The sequence below is a fragment of the Oncorhynchus kisutch genome, linkage group LG12 (assembly GCF_002021735.2).
Source record: "Oncorhynchus kisutch isolate 150728-3 linkage group LG12, Okis_V2, whole genome shotgun sequence".
Taxonomy (NCBI): domain Eukaryota; kingdom Metazoa; phylum Chordata; class Actinopteri; order Salmoniformes; family Salmonidae; genus Oncorhynchus; species Oncorhynchus kisutch.
The window spans coordinates 53,426,384-53,445,536 of NC_034185.2; the positions used below are offsets into that span (position 1 = coordinate 53,426,384).

The following is a 19,153-nucleotide window of genomic DNA, read 5'->3' on the forward strand; positions in this document are numbered from 1 at the left end:
AGTGTTACCTCCAGCACTTGGACCACGTCTTGGTCGAACATGTCCCATTCCTTCTTTGCTGACACATTAGGCCATCTTAAGACCGATAGGGCCTTAATGATCATGTGCGCTTATAATCTCCACCCAGCACAGCCAGAAGAGGACTGGCTACCCCTCGAAGCCTAGTTCCTCTCTAGGTTTCTTCCTAGGTTCCAGCCTTCCTAGGCAGTTTTTCCTAGCTACTGTGCTTCTGCATTGATTGGGGTTTTAAGCTGGGTATCTGTATAGCACTTTGATAACTGCTGATGTAAAAATGGCTTTGTTATTGATTGATTTCACAGGCTGGTCTCTCCTGTGTTGTTCTGTACATATTGTCTTGTATGTTGTGTGCCTTCCCTTTCCTGTTGTTCTGTCTCCCCTGGTGCATCAGTGATGTTCCGATTGCCACCCCTTGCCTGATGGATCTTCAGACCCCTCTCGTTTTTGAAAATCTTTACACATCTGTAGACCCGAGAAATTGTTTAGATGTTCCGTTGTCGGTTGTCCTTCTTGAGTGGTCATAACAGTGGTCTGTCCTATACATCGGTCATCCTCCCCCGCTCTCGCCCGAGAGTGGTATCTTTCCATAGCGATTGATAGTGGGTACCTTCTTGGGAAGGTTTTAATTAAGCCTTCCAAGAAAGATATTTAATGTTATGGGACTATTTTGTTTCCACTGGTCCTGGGGATCTTAAGGTCAATGACATCACTTTACTACCAGGACATTTTAGCCAAAAACCTGGTTGCCTGAAGCTAACCCCAAGCACATATCAAAATCCACATAGAAATGGTTAATTGACCAATCTACATTTTGCAATGGACTTGAACCTCATTGAAAACCTGTTTTTGAATTGAAGAGGGCAGTCCGTAAGCACAGACAAAGGATATCAAGGACCTGGAAAGATTATGCATGGCGGAATGTTCTAATATGCCTCCCAATGTGTTCTCCAACTCATAAAACATTTTTTGAAAAAGGCTGTGTCGTTATCCTCGCAGGGGTAGGGTGCTGGAGTATTGAAATAATTTTGAAACCTATCTTTTTTAGAAGAAAAAAATTCCTTTCTCTGAGCAATTCTGTTAGTATAAAATATAATTTTCCCAATTTTGGGAGGATATAATAAGCTCAGTATTCTAATTATTTTGTACAGTCTTTTTTGCTCATATTTATTAAGGGTGCCAATAATTTGAGGTGACTGTACATTTGCATGTACAATAATTCTACTTGGTGAAATGGTATGGGACTCAAACGTATTGGGGTGGGTAAACATTCCATGTTGAAAGTGTGTTTATTATAGTGATGGGTAAAAATCAATACAGTTACATATCGCAATACATAGCACCAAAGTATCGTGATAATATCGTATTGTGACATCCCTGGCAATTCCCAGCCCTAGTTTATTATCTGTGTGTGTGTACGTACTTGAGGGAGTGTGTGTGTAATATTTATTACCTCTCTTCCAGGAGGAGGAGGGTCCAGAGGTGCTGCTGGTGAAGGAGGAGGGCTGTGAGGAAGGTCTGGGGAACCCAGAGGGGACCATGGTCGTAGAGGACAACCAGACTACACCACCACCTGAACCCACAGAGGAACCAGCTGAGCAGCACAGGACCACATACAGTCTCACCAAGGTGAGCCCACTGTGAACTACTGTCTTAATAATATTAGGTCAGGGTCCGTATCCACACAGCCTCTCAGAGCAAGGATCTAGGATCAGTTTAGCCTTTTAGATCATAATAGATAAGATTATATGGAAAGATCCAAGATCAGCACTTCTACTCAGCCTCTTTGTGGATACGGGCCCAGGTCTTGATTCATTTTGTTTTAATTGTGGAACCATGCATTTGAATTATCAAACCATTAAAGAGTGTCGAGTAATCAAATCAACTAACACATTTGCATAGTATCACATCAACTAACATGTTTGCATAGTACTCATAGCAATCCCTCATTGCCCAATCAGAAGATGCTCCATAGCAGGTTGCTCATATCAGATGTCTTGATCCAACATCCTCTCACTCTGTATCTCTTACAGTCAGTAGACATGGAGGATGGGAAGCCTGATCTGCTGCTAGTCAAAGAGGAGACAATAGAAGACGGACCAGAGAACATTGACTTGCTGAGTGGATTAAAGATGGGGGAGCAAGGTAAGGGAGAAATACATATAGCCTACATACAGTGCCTTCAGAAAGTATTCATACCCCTTGACTTATTCCACATTGCGTGTGTGTTGCAGCCTGAATTCAAAATTGATTAAAAAAAATGTTTTCTCACCCATCTACACACAATACCCGATAATGATAAAGTGAAAACATGTTTTTAGACATTTTAGCAAATTTATTCACATCCCTGAGTCAATACATGTTAGAATCACCTTTGGTAGTGATTACAGCTGTGAGTCTTTCTGAGTAAGTCTCAAAGTTTTTGCACATCTCGATTGTACAATATTTGCACATTATTATTTTTACAGTTCTTCAAGCTCTGTCAAGTTGGTTGTTGATCATTTCTAGACAGCCATTTTCAAGTCTTGCCATAGATTGTCACGCTCATTTAAGTTAAAACTGTAACTAGGCCACTCAGGAACATTCAATGTCGTCTTGGTAAGTAACTCCAGTGTATATTTGGCCTTGTGTTTTAGGTTATTGTCCTGCTGAAAGGTGAATTTGTCTCCCAATGTCTGTTGGAAAGCAGATTGAATCAGGCTTTCCTCTAGAATTTTGCCTGTGCTTAGCTCTAATGTTTATTTTTATCTCCCCCCAAAAACTCCATAGTCCTTGCAGATGACGAGCATAGCCATAACTTGATGCAGTGGCAGCCACCACCATGCTTGGAGATATGAAGAGTAGTACTCAGTGATGTGTTCGACTTGCCCCGAACATAACGCTTTGTATTCAGGACATAAAGTTAATTTATTTGTCGCATGTTTTACTGTAGTGCGTTATTGCAAACAGGATGCATGTTTTGGAATATTTTCTGTTCTGTACAGCGTTCCTCCTTTTCGCTCTGTAATTTTGGTTAGTATTGTGAAGTAACTACAATGTTGATCCATCCTCAGTTTTCTCCTATCACAGCCATTAAACTCTAACTGTTTTAAAATCACAATTGGCCTCATGGTGAAATCCCTGAGCGGTTTCCTCTCCGGCAACTGAGTTTGGAAGGATGCCTGTATCTGGGTGTGACTGGGTGTATTGATACACCATCCAAAGTGTAATTAATAACTTCACCATGCTCAAAGGGATATTCAATGTCTGCTTTTTAAAAATTGTACCCATCTACCTATCGGTGCCCTTTGCGAGGCATTGAAAAACCTCCCTGGTCTTTGTGGTTGAATCTGTGTTTGAAATTCACTGCTTTGCTGAGGGACCTTACAATTATCTGTATGTGTGGGGTACAGAGATGAGGTAGTAATTCAAAAATCATGTTAAACACAGGTATTGCATACAGAGTGAGTCCATGCAATTGATTATGTGCCTTGTTAAGCACATTTTTATACCTTAACTTATTTAGGCTTGCCATAACAAAGGGGTTGAATACTTATTGACTCATCTTTTCATTTTTTAAATTAATTTGTAAACATTCCTAAAAACATAATTTCACTTTAACATTATGGGGTATCGTGTGTAGGCCAGTTACACAAAATCTAAATGGAATCAATTGTAAATCCAGGAACACAACTAAATGTGGGAAAAGTTAAGGGGTGTGAATACTTTCTGAAGGCTCTGTAAAAATGACGTGTGGTGAGGTCTGTCCGTATGAACACTTTTCCATATGGATGACATTCCCCTTGTAGCAGGGCTCCAGACTAACATTTCTCCCTGGTTTTTCAATTGGTGGCACCAGGCCAGAATTTAGTTGCACCCATTTATTTTTGCCGCATCACGCAATTTAAAAAAATTAGTAGGCCTGTCATCTTATAAAGTCATTCAGTGCTTTATTAAAACGTCTAATAGACTACTGAGATGGTATTCACTAAATAAGTTAAAATATCTTTTAATGTGCAATCAGTGATTGTCATGCATTTTGGGTAGACACTTATGCTATTGTTGTCGCCAGTTGCAGGGTGTTTCCTCCGACACATTAATGCGGCTGGCTTCCGGGTTAAGCGAGCAGTGTGTTCAAGAAGCTGTGTGGCTTGGCAGGGTTGTGTTTCGGAGGACGCATGGCTCTCGACATTCGCCGCCTCCGAGTCCGTACCGGAGTTGCAGCGATGGGATAAGACTGTAATTACCAATTGGATGTCATGAAATTGGGGAGATAAGGTACAAAAAACAATGTAAGATAGGGCTCCAGAATTGTCATATCTTTTTTTCAATAGAGATTAATGAGCAATTTTCTGTGCTCTAATATCATAGACTAATTTATTTGGGGCTAATTCACCACCTGAGTATGTGGAAACCGAACACATTAGCTAGATCACTAACTCTAAACATAATACCCACTCATAGTAGCCATGTATGAATCTAAAAGTACATTAAAGGTCCCAAAAAACATTGCAGTTGTAGCCAACCGTCCGACGAGGCCTATGCACTCGCAACGGCTAATGCACATTTCCCTCGCTCTGTATCTCAAAGGCATATCAAATATCTTTGTAAAATAGTTGCTGTTGACCTCATAATTGAGAGTTGAGAAATACAGAGTAACACTAAACCAAGGAAATTAAGTTCACCAAAGTGTTCAACCCTGGCTCCCGTCTGAACATTGATATTGTCCAGTATACTGTAGTAGATTTGCCCCCTCTCTACTACGAGTTCCTCTATCTGCCAGGCCCAGTTCATTGCCTTTCAGCTAGAATTGCTCATAGAAACTATCAAAGTCTTGTAGCTGCTGTTCCAGTGCTATCAGAGGTGGAAAATTAGTTCTCGATCAGCTTAGATGGAAAGCCACTGAGGATGGTTAGCTGACTCTATAGCTACATCTTTCATCTTTGTCCTCATGCCTGTAGGGAAGCCAAAGTAATTACGCTACCCAAGAGTGGTAACGCTGCCTTTACTGGTTCTAACAGCAGACATATAAGCTTGCTGCCAGCTCTTAGTAAACTTTTGAAAAAAATGGCAGTTTACAATCGAAGAAAAAAACAAGTTATTTAGTCTCCTCAACATGTTCAACAGCCACCATTCATTACACGATTCAGCTGAGATCTTGAGATCTTACGGAATGTTTGTACCCAATACAATGCTCTTAGTTTTAGAGGTGTTCAGGAACAGTTTATTACTGGCCACCCATTCTAAAACTTTGCATGTTGATATTCCATTTCTGTTGTTTATTCAATGCCAGATCTATCTGTGAGCTGCCAAATGTCTTAAGAGCTACAGTATCTGGCTTTGGCTGTGAGAAAGATTTCTCATGCTTGTAGAGTGCTATAGGCAAGTTGTTGGAAGTCGCAGTAACCAGCTCTGTCCACATGCTGTCGCTGGTGGAGAACAGCAGGCAGTAGAGTCGGCTGCTAGCTTCGCTGCCACAAACAGAGCCCGTCTTTCCGTTGATGCCACTAAGATTGAAAAGATTGTTATTTTCTGTCACTTCCTTTGATGTAGGTCCCTAAGCTCAGGTATTGATCTTCCATCCCTTGTTTCGCAAGAAAATCCAACTTTGAAAACTGTTTCAGATGCAAAGTGTTAGTCATCCTGATCAGCTTACTTTAGCTAGCAGTAAAACTAACATAACCGCCAAAAGGCGGCAGATGACGTGACGTCCACAGGCAGGAACGAGCTCTGTCTATACTCCTGACTAACCCATTACTTTTTTCATTCCAATACTTATTTATTATTTGAGTGCAATGAAAATGAATGGGACATATTGACACATGAAAGGCAGCGACGCTCTATGCCTGCCTTTTGGCGTCCGTTAGTGGCAGTATAAGGCAGAAAAACAGACGTGCAAGTCATGTCAATGCCTTGCATTGAGTTTGAAGGTTGGGAAAAAGGGACACCGCGAGGCTGCCTTTCTCCCTGGCCTACTTGGGCATTTTGTATCAGATCACTACACATTTGGGAAGATGACCAGGCATTTCCCAAATTAAGATGACAAGGCACTGCCTACCCTGAATGCACGTCACTATTTCATACAGTAATAGATCTTCAATGGGAATAGTGATGTGCCTGGCTATTTGTTCTTATTTTTCTTCATTCATAAAATTAAATCAATGCAACTTATGTTTACAAACAAAACACACACGTTATAATGTAGGAACTTGACCAGGTAATTGACAAAAAAATCTCCATATGTAGAGTTTTATTACCTTTTTTTCTGTCTATTTTCTATCCTCTTCCTGCAGGTGGTTGGCTGGAGGCTAACAGAGGAGACTGGGAAGCCATCTTGGATTCCCAGACCCAGACTGGTGCAGCCAAGGGCCCAGGGGACAACATCACTGAGCAGGCCAGGACCAGAGGTGACATAGTGGAGGTCAGTGGATGGGACAGAGTCCTCAACTCTGGGCTGGGGAACAACATTGTTAACCACAACCAGAAACAGACAGTCGAACACAAAACATCTGAATTTAGTCTCCATGACAACAGTCTGGTTGAGTCCAGGGCAAGGCGTAGATTTGGTCTGCAGGGGCAGAGGGGTGACCGTATGCGGCTAGAGAGAACAGACACCGACTTGGCTAGCGATGCTCCGTCCTGCTCCTATAGTTCTTATTCAGATAGACTGATGACGCCTCAGGTTAACACCCTAACAGGTGCTGCCTTCAGCCTGCCTTCTGTAGGATCTATCAACTGGAACATGGACCCTGTGACAACACAGACACTTCCTGGCCTTCATCCTCCTCACACTCCTCTAATGTTAAACCAGACCTCAGACAATGCCAGTGCCTCAACACTAAATGGCTACACAAGCCCATTGACACGTGACAGTAGTAGAGACGGAATCAGTAAAGGTGGCATCGCCAAAGAGAAGCGCTTCATGTGTTCGTTCTGTGGGAAAGCCTTCAGTTTCCCCAATCAGGTGAAGATCCACCAGAGGATGCACACGGGGGAGAAACCATTCAGCTGCCACTTGTGCCGGGACAGCTTCTCCCATTTGTCTAGCCTGAAGAGGCACCAGAGAGTCCACACAGGGGAGAAACCATACCCATGCCCGCAGTGTCAGAAACGGTTCTCCCACCAGCACCGCTTGAAGATACACCTGAAGATCCACACGGGAGAGGGGCCGTTTGCCTGTACACACTGCGGGAAGAGGTTCTCAGAGAGGAGCTACCTCAGGATACACCAGCAGAAAATGCACACGGCCCATGTATAGAGTATTGTAACATGTAATGTAGTACTAGCTAGTTTGTTTATAGTTAATTATTTTGGTTGTGGATTTATAAGGAACTGGATGAGGTGAACTGAGGAAAGAATGAGTATGATGAGGCAGAGTAGATGATATGGTGGTGGTTGGTGTGATGGTGGTGTCTGTAAAAATGCTTCACTGATGAAAAGGGACAACCTTGTCCCTTTAGGTTGGTATTGGTATTTTATAGTGAAATAATGATAGTGCCTTAATTCATGTTTACTTGTCATAAAGATGTGTGATGTGATGTTGAACCTTTTCCAATGTCTTCTCAAATGTATTTGATCAAAGCGAGTCTACCAGATTTAAGGAAAAGGTAATGAAGTTATTCTACTTGTCACGTATCGTTTTGAAAAAAAGAAGTACTGTACTTTATGTTTGAGTATATGCCCATGTTGAAATGAAATACAAAACTGACTCTGGTGGTGACGGACATTTTGAATCATTGCGGGGGACTGAGTGCCCCTTATCTCAGTCAAACCTAAACATTATACTTAATTCTTATATCAACACATGGCCATTTTTTTATAATTCACTCCAATGGCTCCATATTGTTAGGTACACTATATATTCGGAAAGTATTCAGACACTTTCCCTTTTGTGATGTTAGTCTGATTCTAAAATGGATTTTTTTTTAATTTTTCTCTTCAATCTATACACTACCCCATAATGACAAAGCAAAAACAGGTTTTTAGAAATGTTTGCTAATTTATTAAAAATAAAGAACAGATACTTTATTTACACAAGTACTCAGACCCTTTGCTATGAGATTCGAAATTGAGCTCAGCTGCATCCTGTTTCCATTGATCGTCCTTGAGATGTTTCTACAACTTGATTGGAGTCTATCTGTGGTAAATTCAATTGATTAGACATGATTTAGAAAGGCACACACCTGTCTATATAAGGTCCCACAGTTGACAGTGCATGTCAGAGCAAAAACCATGCCATGAGGTCAAAGGAATTGTCTGTAGAGCTCAGACAGGATTGTGTCGAGGCACAGATCTGGGGAAGGGTACCAAAACATTTTCTAAAATGGAAGGAGTTTGGAACCATCAAGCCTCTTCCTAGAGCTGGCCGCCCGGCCAAACTGAGCAATCCGGAGAGAAGGGCCTTTGTCAGGGAGGTGACCAAGAACTCGATGGTCACTCTGACCGAGCTCCAGAGTTCCTCTGATCTCTTTTAGTCCTCATTTGGACTAATCTTCCAAGAGTCCTTAAACATTAAAATCCAATTTAGAATACGAACATATTTTCACATTTAAACACTGTTACAAACAGACACAATACACTAACATATTTACCCGATAAATACTCTGTATTTAATAAAATGTATTGATTCTTCCTCTACTTTAGTCCAATGCAACATTTCTATTATATTTAAATGGTTTTAAAGTATTGTTTAATTGTATATATTGAGAGGTTTCTGGTTTGCTCAGTTACATTTTCAATTTCTTTATTGCTCTAAATTGAAATGTTCTTCTGCCTATTTCTCTTTTCTGTCTGGATAACACAGATGGTGGACAATCTATTCCTAGTATTTACTGAATGTCTGTCTCTTACCAACTGAATTCCGTTGTGAATAGAGTTTGCACGTTTTAAATAGTGTATATTATGAAATAAATAATGCACGTTTTTTTCAATTATCTTGTTGATTGATGACCAACCAAGAGCATTGCTCATGACTACAATAGAACCATATCCCCACCTGAAAACAATCCTTGCTGCTTTGTTCTGTGCAATCTGCAGCCTCCTAATTTCACTTTGATGCATTTCCCCAGACCACAGAACAGTAGTTCACCTGACTCTCAATTAATGCTTATTATTTGCTTAAGAATCTTTCCTGGTAAATATTTAGCTATCCTTCTGATCATGCATGCTGTTTAGATTTTTTTTTTTTACAAAGATGAGTTGAGGCGACCATGATAAGCAGTTGTCTAGCTGCACTCCCAGTAGTTTGGTTTCTGCCACTTCCTCAATTTGTACTCCCCCCATACTTAATTGTATCCCATGCTGTGTTGGCCTTTTCTCAGTGGAACAGACCAACATAACTTTGGTTTTCTTGGTGTTTAAAACAAGTTTGTTCCGGCAAACCCACTCTCTGATATTCTCCAAATCTCCTTTTAAAGCTTGCTGTACCTGTTGAACCGATTGTCTTGCTGTATAAATTGTAGTATCATATGCAAATATCGTAGCTTGCATTACAGATAAGGCATAAGGAAGGTCGTTGGTATATATTAAATAAAGAAGTGGCCCAAGGCAACTGCCCTGCGGTATTCCACAGTTTAAAGCATGAGGGGAAGAAAATGAACAATTGATATAGATGGACTGTTTCCTGTCAGATATGACTGTACCCAATTCAATGCTACCTTCTTAAAACCATAATGCATTAATTTTGTCAATTATTTAATGATCCGCTAAATCAAATGCTGCACTAAAATCTAAAAATAGTACACCCACAAACCTGCCATTATCCACAGCGTTGAGCCACTGGTCAGTCATGTCAACCAATGCAGTGGTAGTGGAATGGTTTTTGTGAGAAGCATGCTGATTGGCTGTAATCAGATCATTCTTTTTTTATGTACTCCCATATTTGTCTACTCACAATACCCTCCAATATCTTACTGAGTATAGGGAGTAGACTAATTGGTCCTATTGGCAGGAGTAATGGGTTCTTTGCTGTCTTTTGGAATAGGACAGTTTCGCATGCTTCTATACATTTGCAAACATCCCCTTTTCCAGTGACCAATTAAATATATATTTCAGTGGAGCTGCGATCTGGGGAGCAGCATAGCGAAGTAAAAAAATTGTCCATAAGATCATATCCTGTAGATTTACCATGACTTCAATAGGTTTAACACCACCTCTACTGACACCATTTGTAGACTAAAAGAGCATGTCTTGTTGCTCATAATATGATCATCAATCCATTGGACAATAGCTTGTTTGGAAGGATGTATGTCTACATTATTGCTCAGTAAATTCATTTTCTTTGTAAACAAATCTGCAACATGATTGGCAACATCAGCTGGTTTTGTTATTGTTCTCCCACCAACCTCCACAATAGATGGGCATGATGAGATGGATGTACCAAGTAGGCCCTTAACTGTATTCCATACCTTTTTTTAGAATCATTTTTACAATCAATAAAAGCATTTTTGTAAAATAACGTTTTTTTCTTACGATTCAATTTAACTGCATAATTACGTAATGTTCTATAATTCTGTTCATCAATTTCTAGTTCTGATTTGGCTGCTAAGACCTTTACCATATTTCTTTGAGAAAAAGCCTCACCCAGTTCATCATTCCATGGAGATGGACGTGCCCCAACTGTACTCTTTCTTACTGGGGCATGATGGTCCATTACCTCAGTGAGCAAGTCAATAAAACTTTCTGTAGCGTGATTTAAATCATCCTCTAGATAAATCAGAACCCAGGGTACAGCAGCCACATCATTTTGAAATAGCCCATGAGGAAATGTTTGAAAATGTATCTTGGACCACAATCCTAGGGGTTTCTTTGGAACCTTGGTGTTCATGGTTATGGTCACAATATTATGGTCTGTCCAGCCCACTGGCATTGATCTGGCTTTTAAGCATTGCAATGGTATATTACAGAAGATCAGATTAATGCATGCGTCTGAACGATGACCCAACTTAGTTGATGATCTAGTAGTATCATTAACCATTTGTTTCATACCACAGTTCTCGGCATATCTCATCAATTTAGTTCTATTCGAATTATTATGATCCTTCCAATTTATATTAAAATCACCCAAGATAAATACACCTCTGTTGCTATTTGTGGCCTGGCCAAACCCAGTGCATAATTCATCCAGATAGGACACCTTAGAGCTTGGCGGTCTATACACACATCCTTCCAATATGGCTGCCTGGTGAGGCACATGTACTTGAGACCATAGTGCCTCTACTTGACATACATTAAGGTCATCCCTCCTCTTAAAAGGTATATGATTCTGAATGTACAGTGCTACACCTCCACCATTCCTGTCTCTTCTCAGTAGACTATATCAATGAATGTTAATTTGCCCATCATTTACAGATGCATCTAAATGCGTTTCGGTCTGAGACAAAATAGGAATATTATTTATGTTGACCTCATGTATTTTGTTAGGAAGGCTACATTAACCTGAGCTATATGTAAAAGTTTCCTTGTCAAATGCAGATCAATAGATCATGTATTCATTATAGTTGAAGTTGTTATGATACACTACAACACAAACTCAGATTTGAACATTAAATTAAAATTGCCAGGGAGTTACTCTAGAGTCTCGATACAATTGCCCGTTAATGTAAAGTTTATCCATAACCATGGAGACTCATTGATTGGTGGCAGCATCATGCTGTGGGGATGTTTTTCAGCAGCAGGGACTGGAAGACTAGTCAGGATCGAGGGAAATATGAACGGAGCAAAGTACAGAAAGATCCTTGATGAAAACCTGCTCCAGAGCGCTCAGGACCTCAGACTGGGGCGAAGGTTCACCATCCAACAAGACAACAACCCTAAGCACAGTGCCAAGACAACACAGGAGTAGCTTCGGGACATGTCTTTGAATGTCCTTGAGTGGCCTATCCAGAGCCCAGACTTGAACCCCATCGAACATCTCTGAAGAGACTTGAAAATAGCTGTGCAGTGATGCTCCCCATCCAACCTGACAGAGCTTGAGAGGATCTGCAGAGAAGAATGGGAGAAACTCCCTGATTTACCGGTGTGCCAAGCTTCTAGCTTCATACCCAAGAAGACTTAAGGCTGTAATAGCTATCAAAGGTGCTTCAACAAAGTACTGAGTAAAGGGTCTAAATACTTATGCACCTTTGGGATGAATTGGAACGCTGACTTTGAGCCAGGCCTAATCACCCAAAATCAGTGCCCGACCTCACTAATGCTCTTGTGGCTGAATGGAAGCAAGTCCCCGCAGCAATGTTCCAACATCTAGTGGAAAGCCTTCCCAGAAGAGTGGAGGCTGTTTAGAGCAGCAAAGGGGGGACAAACTCCATATTAATGCCCATGATTTCGGAATGAGATGTTCGATGAGCAGGTGTCCAAATACTTTTGGTCATGTAGTTTACTTAAATCAGAGTGTTAGAGATGGGCTTGACTATGGTTTGCATTTTATAATATGTCATGTTTCCGTGTGTACAGTAAAGACTTTCTTATATACATCTTTATATGCTCTTCTCTGAATGTTGTGTTTACAGTCTGCAGTCCATGAGGATCTGCTGATATCCAGTGTTGTTGGTGGGAGAGACTGGACCTCTGAAACAGCTGGTCACAAACCCTGGCACCGGATCAGAACCCTGGATCAGGAGCCTTCGCTCTTACTTCCCGAGTCAGAACCGGGACCGAACCACGAAGGACAGAGACTCCACCACCACACAGAACACAACCAGTGGACAGGTGGATTGAATAACCTCAGTCCTGGTGGTCATCAGAGAGACCAAGGATCCAGTCTGCAGCCCAGAACCTTCTCTTCACAGACTCAGCGCAGGGATGAAGCAGGGCCTGGGGCTGATAGAGATAGACCCTCCTGTTCCTATGATACAAACACCACAGTATCCATGATGAACAGAGCAGGTCACCCTGGGCTTCAGCCTTCAGAGAGAGTGGTGGGAGATCCATCTGGTGGTAGTCTATCAGCAAGTCTGTCTTCTCCTTCAGGATCTTGTCTAATTCCTGATGATTGGGTTTATAGAAAGCCTGGACCTGGGTCTAGCCTTCCTCAGCTACCTCATGGTTACCCCATGAATACAGACAAGGTCAGGATGCGTGTTCACCACGAGAGGTACCTAGCCTATAACACAGCAGACAATTCTAACAACACCCAAACAATGGCTAGAGGTCAAGGACGGAGCTCAAATACTCCTGCTTCTACCTTCTCTGGTGTCATTGGGTCACAACGTGGGGGGCCGAGCGTTAGGACTGATGCCAACAAGCCGTATGCCTGCCCCACGTGTGGGAAGTGCTTCGCTGAAGCGTACTATGTGAAGATGCACCAGACCGTTCACACCAAGGAGAGGCCCTTCAAGTGCAAACTATGTTACAAGAGCTTCTCCTTCCTGACTAACCTGATCAGACATAGGAGTGTCCACAATGGGGAAAAATCGTAGCAGTGTGGCTTGATGTACACAGGGTATATCTGAGAACCATTCTTTAGCTTACATATTATAGTTATAATCAACCACTTACCCTTCATTAACCCTTTTGTTAACTTGTCATTTGAAACAGGCTAGTAAATACCTTGTTTTTAGAGAAATTGTAAACCTAGGCTAGAACTAGAAGAGTTGAATATTTACCTTACTGGAGGTGATGTAGTCATATTATTTTCTATTCTGTTCTAGCTAACACTTCTTTCTAAACAAGTCTGCTCTCAGCTTGAAAGATACTGATCATAGGATATCTGATGTGTATTGTCATAAGAAGTACCGTATTTCAAAGAACAGCAAGCATACCTTTAACATTTAACCGCACCCTTTGAGGTATGATGCAAACCAATAAGATACATTCTCTTCAGAGTAAACGGAGGTAGGTGGAAACGGGAAGAGATGACTGACACAATGGCGGAAACTGATGTTTTGTTTAAAACTGCTGGCGAGTGAAGATGACAGTGAGAATGAGTGGGTTTCACTGGCGAAAAAGAAAGGAAACAACAGATGTAAAGTTGTGGTGGACAATAGGAAACTCTTAGACTGGTTTTTGATCGGAGTGAGGGTTTTGGACCAATGGAACCTGGGAGATCCATTTGAAGTGGCGTCAGAGTCACAAGAAGTGGGCTTATTTTTTATTTATTTTTTTGTGTTGAGAAATGACAGGTGTCTCAATCAATGAGAGAAGACTTGAAATAGACAAGATGGCAGCGTACACATTGTTGGATACTTCGTGGAGCAAAAAAAAGTATTTATTTTAATAACAGAGCATTTATCTCAATTCAAACGGACCCCTTGCAACTGGACACATCCTGTTTCCACGAATTGAGGACGAAGAAAATGATTTGTGCTACACCAAACAGTACCTATCCTGTAACACCCATTAATGGATACCACAAGTATTCGGATGAGTCACATCTGGTGTAACAATCTGTAGCTAAGGATGTACAAGGAATCCTGTACATTAAGGTACTGCCCTCATAGGCCCCTGAACCTGTGTATGGATTTGATTTGGATTGTACTGTGAGTGACTAAATATGTGGGGTGGTTTTAATTGATCTATATTTGTATTTCGTGTATTGTCACCCCTGTGGTCCACACGGGCGGAGGCTGTTGACCTGTACACACAGCGGGAAGAGGTACTCGGAGAGGAGCTACCTCCAGGATACACCACCAGAAAAAACATTCCACTATAACATAGAAAGTAACCATTCCACTCGATAGCTTCTGACGTTTAGATCAAACCCTACATTAAAGACAGATGAATTTTCATTGTTGTCAGCAGAAGGAAAAAGGAAACCGCACACTACTCTTGATAGTATCACTGCTATTTATTAAGCTTACGTGTCGGCCTTCGTCAGAGCTTTTGTGATTAAAAAAAAAAGTGCACTTTTCTTTAAAAAACAAGGACATTTCTAAGTGACCCCAAATTTAGGAACGGTAGTGTAAGAGTGACCAACTCTTTGTGTCTTGGGCGTCCCCCTGTAAGTGCTGATCTAGGACCAGATTTGCCTTTTAAATCATAATGAATAAGACAATTGATCCTCAATCAGCACTCCTACTCTGACCCTTTGTGGATACAGGCCAAGGTCTTCAATAATTTTAAGTGTGGGACCACACCGTTGAATTATCAAACTATTTAAGTGTCAAGTAATCAAATTAACTAAGACATTTTGCATAGTATCAAATCAACTAACATGAGGTTCTCAGAGGGGAGCTACCTCAGGAAACGCACACGGCCCATGTATAGAGTGATATGTAGTACTAGTTACTAGTTTATTTGTAGTTCATTCTGGTGGATTTGGATATTGTATGGAACTGGATGAGGTGAACTGAGGTAAGAATGAGTATGATGATATGACAACTATGTCCCTTTAGGTTGATACTGGTGTTTTATAGTGAGATAATGATAGTGCCTTAATTCATGTTTACTTGACATGAAGTAGAGAAGCTGTGTGTAAAATAATGTTGAACCTTTTCCAAAGTATTCTAAAATTCATTCTTTCAAAGCGAGGGTACCATATTTACAGAAAAGGTAGTGTTGCCATAGTGTCACGTATCAGTCTGTTCAATAAAAGTACTGTACTTCACGTTATGTGATTGTATGACCATTTTGTCAAAATTAAATACAAAATTGACTCTGTGGACTTGGTTATCTCAGTCGAACCAAAACATTATACTTCATTCTTGAAACGACACATATGGAAAAAAAATAATAATAATAAACTCAACTGACTGTGGTTAACATTTTCTAATATGTCATGTTTCTGTGAGCACAGCAAAGACTTATATAAACCTTTACATGCTCTTCTGTACAATTTTTGTTTACACAGTCTGCAGTCCATGAGGACCTGCTGATATCCGGTGTTGCTCGCCACAGTCTCAGTTCAGGGTTGGAGCAAGTCCTGGGGCTGATAGGAACAGGAGGGTCTTTCTCTATGATACAACCACCACAGTATCCACGATGAACAGAGCAGGACACCCTGGGCTTCAGCCTTCACAGAGACTGATGGCAGACCCCCCTGGTGGTAGTCTTTCAGCAAGTCTGTCTTCTCCTTAAGGGTCTCGTCTAATGCGTGGTAACTAGTGTGTAGTTCAGCCCACAATCCTAATAACACCCAAACAATGGCTAGAAGTCAAGGAGGGAGTTCAAAGACTAACCACCTGATAGTGGTGGCTCCTGCTTCTACCTTAGGTGTCATTTGGTGACAACGTGTGAGGTCGAGCATTACGGACGCCGACAAGCTATATGCCTGCCCACGTGTGGGAAGCTCTTCGCTAAGGAGAAATAAGTGAAGCAGCACCAGACCGTTCCCACCAAGAAGAATCCCTTCAAGTGTTTCTCCTTCCAGAGTATCCTTATGAGACATAGGAGTGTCCACAATGGGCACTGGGTAGTAGGTAGGAGTTGCCCTTAATCAGATATTTTTCATGCTCTCCTCCCAACTTTCGTCATATCTGTTATGTGTATTATTGTTATGAATCTACCATGGCTGTTGCAAACATTGTCACTCAATTATTGACTTACTCAGCCACACAAGTCACATACTCATACTCTTGGCTGTATTTATACTGATGTCTGCAGATCCTCTCAAACTCTCAGGTTGGATGGGGAGCATCGGTGCACAGCTATTTTCAGGTCTCTCCAGAGATGTTCGATGGGGTTCAAGTCCGGGCTCTGGCTGGGCCACTCAAGAACACTGAGACTTGTTCCAAAGCCACTGCTGCGTTGTCTTGGCTGTGTGCTTAGGGTTGTTGTCCTGTTGGAAGGTGAACCTTCGCCCCAGTCTGTCCTGAGCGCTCTGGAGCAGGTTTTCGTCAAGGATCTCTCTGTACTTCACTCTGTTCATCTTTCCCCCAATCCTGACTAGACAACCAGTCCCTGCCGCTGAAAAACATCCCCACAGTATGATGCTGCCACCACCATGCTTCACCGTAGGGATGATGCCAGGTTTCCTCCAGACGTGACGCTTGGCATTCAGGCCAAAGCATTCTCCGGTTTCTCATGGTCAGAGTCCTTTTGGTGCCTTTTGGCAAAATCCAAGTGGACTGTCATGTGACTTTTACTGAGGAGTGGCTTCCGTCTGGCCACTCTACCATAAAGGCCTGATTGGTGGAGTGCTGCAGAGAAGGTTGTCCTTCTGGAAGGGTGTCCTTCTGGAAGGTTGTCCCATCGCCACAGAGCAACTCTAGAGCTCTGTCAGAGTGACCACTGGGTTCTTAGTCACCTCCCTGACCAAAGCCCTTCTCCCCGATTGCTCAGTTTGGCCGGCTGCCAGCTTGAGGAAGAGTCTTGGTGGTGCCAAACCCTGTTCCATTTAAGAATGATGGAGGCCACTGTGTTCTTAGGGACTGTCAATGCTGCAGGAATGTTTTGGTACCCTTCCCCAGATCTGTGCCTCGACACAATCCTATCTCTGAGCTTTATGGACAATTCCTTTGACCTCATGACATGGTTTTTCTCTGACATGCACTGTCAACTGTGGGACCTTATATAAACATGTGTAGCCCTTTCCAAATCATGTCCAATCTATTAAATTGCCAAAGGGGGACTCCAATCAAGTTGTAGAAACATCTCAAGGAGGATCAATGGAAACAGGATGCAACTGAGCTCAATTTTGAGTCTCATAGCAAAGGGTCTGAATACGTATGTAAATAAGGTATCAGTTAAGAACTTGGTACCCAGAACATGGGGCGGCAGGGTAGCCTAGTGGTTAGAGTGTTGGACTAGTAACCGGAAGGTTGCAAGTTCAAACCCCCGAGCTGACAAGGTACAAATCTGTCGTTCTGCCCCTGAACAGGCAGTTAACCCACTGTTCCTAGGCCGTCATTGAAAATAAGAATTTGTTCTTAACTGACTTGCCTGGTTAAATGAAGGTAAAATAAAAAAATTATTAAAAAAACATCACCACAAATACCCCTATCTGTCTGACCATATACAAGCACTGCAAAACCTGTTTTTAATAGATTTGCAAACATGTCTGAAACACTGTTTGCTTTGTCATTATGGGGTATTGTGTGTAGATTGACCAGGAAAATGTTTTATTTAATATATTTTACAATAAGGCTGTAAGGTAACAAAATGTGGAAAAAGTCAAGGGGTCTGAATACTTTCCGAATGCACTGTATGTATCAAGGTGACATCTAGATGATTATTTCTTGTGTGGGCTGCTATCCTACTAAAAATTAAATATTGTGAGAGAAAAATAGTAACATTAGCTACCGCCGGCCACATGACTGTGCTACCTAGTAGAAAGTACTTCAAGTCGGCAGGGATGTCGATACTAGCGCCGGTTTATCAACGCCAAACGGTCTTGAGTGGCAACAAATCTGCCCAATTAGCTGATTTATTTTCCATACACTCACTGCTTTCGACACACCCACTCGCACATACTCCGGTCGCCATATTGGGCTGCAGTTTCCCATACTTGGGACGAAAGCGAATGTTTCCGGTTTTCAGGGATATAGTATTTTCAACATAACTTCTGTGTCTCCTGAAAAACAGATGTGGGGACTCCACCAGAGATACTTTTGAGGAGATGGGAAACTACATTGGAATCATTTTAGCACCCATTGTGTACATTTCCCATGAGTCTTCAATTGGCCACATGGTGCATTCTGGGCAGGTGAATGGGAGTCAATTGGAAGCTTGCTCCACAACCCAACATTAGTCATTTGTGTCTCGGACCAGACAGGATATAGTGTATGAGGTTTTGCAGTGCTTGTATATGGTCAGACAGATAGGGGTATTTGTGGCGATGTTCTGGGTACCAAGTTCTTAATGGCATTGTCAGTCAGTAAAGCAGAAGCAGTGCCAGAAATATGGGAGGGAAAGGGAGGGACTGTTATTAGATTTGAGGAGCAGTGTGGCTCAAGAGCCAAGATGAAGTCAACTGCTGTGGAAATCTTCAGGGGATGTAGTATTTAATTATGTATTTTGTTTCCTTAAGGAGACAAGACTATTGGGTAGGATTTAGAGCTTCCCTGTCTCTTGTAAGGCACCTTAAAGTTGGTTGCCAACCGCCATATAAAATCCACAGAAGAAGAACCCAACATTATAGCATGAATTTCATTAACAATTAGTACAACATTATAATATTTTCCAAGATGTGAGATACTAACTTGTTCTCTGTAATATCGTATAGCTTTGGAATCGTGACATTGCGTAAGGAAATAGGCAGGTTTTATTTAATACATTTTTATTCATA

At 41.7% G+C, this 19,153-nt stretch overlaps 2 protein-coding genes across 14 annotated transcripts in view; both read left to right on the plus strand.

The window, feature by feature from the left end:
- LOC109901278 (transcriptional regulator prz1-like) overlaps positions 1-15,685 on the plus strand; it is a 30,768-nt gene extending 15,083 nt beyond the window's left edge. Inside the window, exons 4-7 of one of the 2 annotated variants that reach the window (XM_031836563.1) lie at positions 1,480-1,644; positions 2,049-2,160; positions 6,288-6,415; positions 12,501-15,685. In XM_031836563.1, the coding sequence (XP_031692423.1) occupies positions 1,480-1,644; positions 2,049-2,160; positions 6,288-6,415; positions 12,501-13,409 (1,314 nt within the window). In that variant the 3' untranslated portion in view covers positions 13,410-15,685. Of the gene's footprint in view, positions 1-1,479; positions 1,645-2,048; positions 2,161-6,287; positions 10,561-12,500 lie in introns of those variants that run through there. The other variant, XM_031836564.1, reaches the window with a different exon arrangement.
- The window catches only part of LOC109901251 (zinc finger protein 583-like), an 880,650-nt gene that overhangs the window by 668,500 nt on the left and 192,997 nt on the right, over positions 1-19,153 (plus strand). The gene's annotated exons all lie outside the window — the stretch shown is intronic.